This window comes from Chinchilla lanigera, unplaced genomic scaffold (genome assembly GCF_000276665.1).
Source record: "Chinchilla lanigera isolate Chin_1 unplaced genomic scaffold, ChiLan1.0 scaffold00061, whole genome shotgun sequence".
NCBI lineage: Eukaryota > Metazoa > Chordata > Mammalia > Rodentia > Chinchillidae > Chinchilla > Chinchilla lanigera.
In genome coordinates this window covers 2654468-2660467 of record NW_004955462.1, presented here as the reverse complement: position 1 = coordinate 2660467, position 6000 = coordinate 2654468, and the positions used below count along the sequence as shown (strand labels likewise).

The following is a 6000-nucleotide window of genomic DNA, read 5'->3' as shown; positions in this document are numbered from 1 at the left end:
GCTCTATGATAAAAAATAACCATTTCATGTCTCTGTCAGTGGCACTTGGCATAATGTACCACACAGAATTTTCTAAAGGTGCTTAGGCAATGCACTACTTAGCAACCTGTGAGCCATGGGAGTGAACTGGAGTCTGCACTGCTGTAGGGATGCAGGGTCCCAGGGAAGAGAGAATGACGGTCTACACTGGGGCTGCAGTATCTCAGATACCTTTGGGGAGGCAGTCTTGGTGTAGCGCACTTAGAATTAGTGATGTATTGTTGGGCATGGTGGGGACGCCTGTAATCTCAGCACTCAGGAGACTGAGGCAGGAGGATCACTGCAGTTTGAGGCCAGCCTGGGCTACAAAGTGAGTTCAAGGCCAGCTTGAACTGCATAGTAAAACCCTATCTCAAAAAGACTATTAAAAAAAAAAAAAAGAATTAGTGACATATGAAAACAGAAGACATCTGAGTGAAAAGCTCCCCAGGCTTGAAGTTAGCACACATTCCCCTCACACGTTTTTGTGGTGTAAAACATTACCAGAAACTGTTGAGGGAATCATGTTCTCAATACACAAAATGCTTACTATACATATATAAAGTTTTGTGGCCAGCCTGATATTTGATCCACATAAAAAAGGCATTCTATTTCTTTATTTTTTTATTTGACAAGCAGCAATATCATGTTTGTCATTTTGATGTAGATACAATTATTAGGTTATCTGTCATATTACAATATTTAAGTTTTTATGTCCTTTAAGATACATAAAAAAAAAAACCACATCAACTGCAAACGTGAAGGGGAGAAAAGCATGGTAGTCAACTGAATTTCCAGATTCCAGCAACACTTCACTCGCTCTGATAAAGTTTAAGAAATGTCATGATGACATGAGCTTGAAATATCTCTAGGCATTTTCTTTGACGCTCATGACGTGGCACTGGTGACATTGTAAACAGCAGAAAAACAGGGGCTGCCAAATGACCAAACTGTGGAGGCGCAGGCCTGCTTCTCCCAGGAGCGCGCCGGCCCGGACGGCAACTGTCCGCACCCACACCGGTGCGGACATCACGCGACGTAGCTGTATTCATCCGCCGACGCCTGGCTGCGCTCAATGTACTGCTTGTCGATCAGGACCTCTATGCACTTCTTAATCATGCTGATGCTGGGATTGAACCTGGCTCTCGACTGGCTGATCACCTGTGCAGGAGAGACACGCAGGTCAGACTGTCACTTGCCCATCGGCCGTAGACAATTAACCACTCAGCTCAAAGGCGCTTCTAACTTACTGAGGTTCCAATAACAGACCTGCTCCAACCAGAGAGACACCTAAAATAAGCATGAAGTTATACCAGTTAAACTGAAACGAAAGTCATCCAAAAGAGGTTTAACGGAAGGAGTAAACAGGTATCCTTGGCAGTTTTACCTTTTTTAAATGGAGCACAGCAGTGGGCAGGGAGGAGGGGGGCAACCGGATTTGTCACTTAAACATAATGGCTTGAAATGTTCTTTTTATGCAGTTAAGGCAAAAACTGAATGTTTGTATTATGAAGGAACTGAAGTGTAGAACATAGATACAGTAACATCCAATAGTGTTCATACACAGTTCAGTGATACTGTAAATTAAGTGGACCCCTAAGCTTTCACTTAACTTGAACTCCACGCTTCCCTCTGAGCTCAAAGACCACTTCACCAAGAAAGCTTCACCAGCACACTGTCACATCTTCAGACGTGTGGTGTGCTGTCCCCCTTTCTCTCAGTGCACGCCAACCAAGTTCTATCTTTATCTGCATAGGATTTCTTTTTTCTTTTCTTTTTTTTGAGACAAGACCTTGCTATGCAGTTCAGGCTGGCCTTGAGCTCACTTTGTAGCCCAGGCTGGCCTGGAACTCGCCACGATCCTCCTGCCTCAGCCTCCCGAGTGCTGGGATTACAGGTGCGTGCCACCACACCCGGCTTGCATACAATTTCAATAATGTCTCTCCTCCCATCCTGTGACCTCCACAGGTGCTGCCCATCTCAAGGTGCCCCTCTCTGTACCCCACCAGGGGCAGCCCCCCCGTGTACATGCGGATGAGTAAGTCGGTGATATGGTCAGCTTCCTCAAATACCTGGATGGGAGACTCAACAAACCAGCAAGTTTAAGATGCCTAAATTCAAACCAAAGAAAATCTGGCTTTAAATGGAGTATGTGAGCACTGTTCATTAAGCAATGAAAGGTTTCTTTATGCTACTTGGGGTCCCATATTATCTCTGCATCATCTCTAAGAAGACACAAAGCTAATCTGTGCATCAGCAATATCTTCTACTCAAAAATTCCTTAAGTCTGCCCCTCTCTTTACCTCTTGAATAAGGGCATTGTGCCGAAGCAGTTTTCGTGCTTTCATGATACGAACTATAGCAGCTTGGAGATACATTTTCCGGTCCTCATCTACAGCACTTCTGGTCTGCTCCATTTCCTGTTTAGAAAAATAGAGAAAAAAGCAAAAGAGACGCTATCACTGAGCTTGTGCATTTAACTCATGTTATCATAAGTTCAAAAACCACCCAACCAATAAGGAGCAAATTATATACTTATGCTGTGCCCAGTATCATACAACTAATGCTAAAACAACATCTACACCGGGTCGTGTATAATTCTTGGGGTAAAAGTTGGAAGATGTGGGTTTTTGTTTTTGTTTGGCATTGCTTTTCTTTTGGTGCTGAGAATGGAACCCAGGCCCTGCGCACACCAGGCAAGCACCTCACCTCTGAGCTACATCCTCAGCCCAGCCTATACATTTTAATACAGGTTAAGGGCAGAGAGACTAAGCTACATCAGCTTTTCCCGTATACCCAGTACTGCTCTCTCAACACCTAAAATATGTGCTGAGATTTGTTTGATTTGAAGATGAGTGAATGCAAAGGGAAAGAAACTAGAAAAACATGTATCCTATTATTAACTTCAGGGTACCAAATCCTGCACAATCTCACTGTAAACTGGACTTGTAAAGTCCAATGCTTAGATATTTTCAGACAAAGTGACGTTAAAAAGCACTGACCTGTGGTGTATCTTTTTGCGTTGATGTAGTAATTTTAAATTTTGTTCTTTTACTGCTGAAGTTCATATTTAATGAAAATGAAGATTCTGCATCAATGTCTTCCTATATTTAAAAATTCATGAAAAAGAAAATCATTAGTTTACAGTAAAAAGATGACAATTTTTAACATTAAAGATTATTGTATTTAATAAGAGAAAAATAATTGTCTGCTGGTAAATAAGCAAAAAGCAATTATTTTCTAATTTTACATGTGTCAGACTTTTAATCAGTCTGTACTCAGGAATATGCTATTTCTGGGTCCAACTGTTAAATACACTACCTTTCAATAGAACAAGTTAAGCTCACCGGCTTAAACAGGGTTGGGCACGTTAATTTCGCTGAAGTAAATGCAGCAAAAACAAGACACTGTGACACACAGCCTGCCTGCAGGAGGAACCTGTGTTTCCACAGCACATAGCGCCAAATCCTCGCTCCCCTGTGGCGATGGCAACACGGCTGATTCCACAGTGAGTGCTCTGCAAGTAGCCTTTTCTCTTGTGAAAATGAAGCTAATTTTTACAGTCACTATTTCTGTGACAGGAATGAGAAAGCCTCTCATATCACAGAGTGGAATTCCTCTGGCAACAGGAAAGAGGTAGTTGGCAGGTAGGCCAACTCTCAGTAATAACCTAAGAAACTCTGCTACAGAACTAGCAGACTCATAATAAAATTCAAAGGGCGAACAGATAATCTAGATTTCATACATTTCTGGGCAACAAAAATACAGGTTTTTTAAAATCTTTTTGTTTTTTTGGTACTGGGAATCGAACTCATGACCTCATACTTGCCAAGCAGGCACTGTGTCACTAGGCTATATCCCAGGCCAGGAAGTTGGTTTTTTTTTTAAGGAAAAAAAAAAAAAAAAAAAAAAAAGAAAAAAAAACTTTCAAAGCACTTAATTGCCTAAAAATTAAAATGAGCTAGTTAACTTTCATTAATTAAAATCTTTTTTTTTTTGAGACAGGGTCTCACTCTAGTTCAGGCTGCTCTTGAACTCACTACATAGCCCAGGCTGGTCTCAAACTCATGGCAATAGTTACTCCTGCCTCGGCCTTCTGAGTGCTAGGATTATAGGCCAGCACCACCACCACCACACCCAGCCCTCATTAACTAAAGTCTTAAGCATTAAGAATTTCCTATTTTGTTAATATTCTGGAGCCAGAAAAATCAATCATTTCTCAAAGAAAAGATGGATCTGAATTTCAGAATTATGTCACTTACAGTCATTCAACCTCAGACTATGAAACGTCATCATGTTAGGGATATCAGGAAAATAAACTGATGAGAAAAATTAGCTGCAGGCCACTAACTTCACCAAAATGAAAATGAAATAATTCACATGAATTTTTTCTTACAGATACAATAATTAGAAATTAGAAATTCACCCCCACTGGTTGCGTTTTAAGCTCTTAAAGCATCCAGGATATAAGGTAACAACTATAGAAACTTGTTAGTAGAAAGCAGTCATCAAAGGAGTACATCACTGGCTTGCAATCTCCTGAGGATTAGCAAAGATACGCGGTGACCCCTTGTGTCCTGAGGTGAAGAGGTCTCAGTGCACCTGAGAGGGAGTCACATGCTAATGTGCACACACATGGGCCACCGTCACGAGCTATCAGCACGTGGAAAGAAACCCAGCAAGAGCTACCATGGGCTACAGTTTAGGAACTCCAATCAGAACCCTCCAATGGCAATTCTGTAACTTTTCAATTCACTGTCGCAGGACAGGGCAAATCACTCCAATCCGGAAGAGTGCTCTCTGACTCCAGGGGTTCACAGGTGTGAGGAGACTGCAGAAAAAAGCTCATGCCAGAGCACAGGAAACTATTAACAAGGATGGTCTTACTGTAACAACAGCAAAAGGTCCCACAAAAAAAGCTTTAATAATGTTGATAATGGCCCGGCATGGTGACACACCTCTCATCCCAGCACTCTGGGAGTCTGAGGCAGAAGGATCACCAGTCTGAGCCCAACTGGGCAACTTAGTGAGGCTCTGTTCCAAAATAAAAAATTTTGGGGATGTGAGGATCCTGTGTTCAATCGCCAGTAGCACCAAAAAAAAAAAAAAAAGCCATCAATGCTTGAATTCCCTGGGAGTATTACTACATACCTTTTCTGAATCATGGTTAATCATTTTCACATCAAGTAATGATTTGATTGTTTTTGTCAGTTCCTTTTCATTCATCTGAGTGCTGTCCTGAAGCTCCTTATAGCTGACCGTTTCACTGTTGTTAAAGGCAAGAAGAACCGCCATTTGGTACGTCGTGACCATGGCTACGTACGGTTTGCCCAGATAGTTCATTTTAACTTCACCTGCAATCAAAATGAAATAGCAAACTGGTCATTTAAACAAACATTTTAAAATTACTTGAGTAATAACTTTGTTTCAGATTATTTTCCTGAGTGAGTTAAGGACTCCTTAAATTAATGTAAAGCCACTACTAACACTGTAGCTGCTTTTGTCTGCAAGGCGTGGGGCTACGAATAATTTTGAGTATATAGTATAAATCACAGGTAAGCTATCAGAACTGTACTGTACTGTCTGAACAATGACTTTAAATATTAATAGGAAAGCTAAGACTTCAGAGGAAGGAAACAAACCAAAAAACTCAGACAACAATAAGAGGGTAGGAGAAAGAGAAATGGACAGATAGGGGGGACAGAATGACAGTCTGCTTGCAGCAATGGCCTCGTGTCTGCCTGCATCTGGTCTACCTCGGGCAAGGTCAAGTATGCCAGGAGCTCTCTGGGCATACAGGAAATGGTTCCGCAATGTCTAAACTGTAATTTCTACCACAACTGAATAATGCCATTTCATCTCACAAATAACGTTTTTCTTCTTGGTAATTTTCTAGAGGCAAACAGGAATCAGAAATGTCAAACAGGCAGATCTATTCTTCCGTTGAAATAATGAAGTAAAAATGTTTGACGTTCAAAATTA

General features: G+C 41.4%; 1 protein-coding gene across 4 annotated transcripts in view; it reads right to left on the bottom strand.

Moving 5' to 3' along the window:
* Positions 1-618: 618 nt before the first annotated feature.
* Cul2 (cullin 2) overlaps positions 619-6000 on the bottom strand; it is a 79733-nt gene continuing 74351 nt past the window's right edge. For all 4 annotated transcript variants that reach the window (XM_013521461.1, XM_013521460.1, XM_005398124.2 and 1 more), the window contains 4 exons: positions 5170-5372; positions 3021-3122; positions 2322-2438; positions 619-1179 (listed from right to left, as the gene is read on the bottom strand). In XM_013521461.1, the coding sequence (XP_013376915.1) occupies positions 1048-1179; positions 2322-2438; positions 3021-3122; positions 5170-5372 (554 nt within the window). In that variant the 3' untranslated portion in view covers positions 619-1047. The remainder of the gene's footprint in view (positions 1180-2321; positions 2439-3020; positions 3123-5169; positions 5373-6000) is intronic.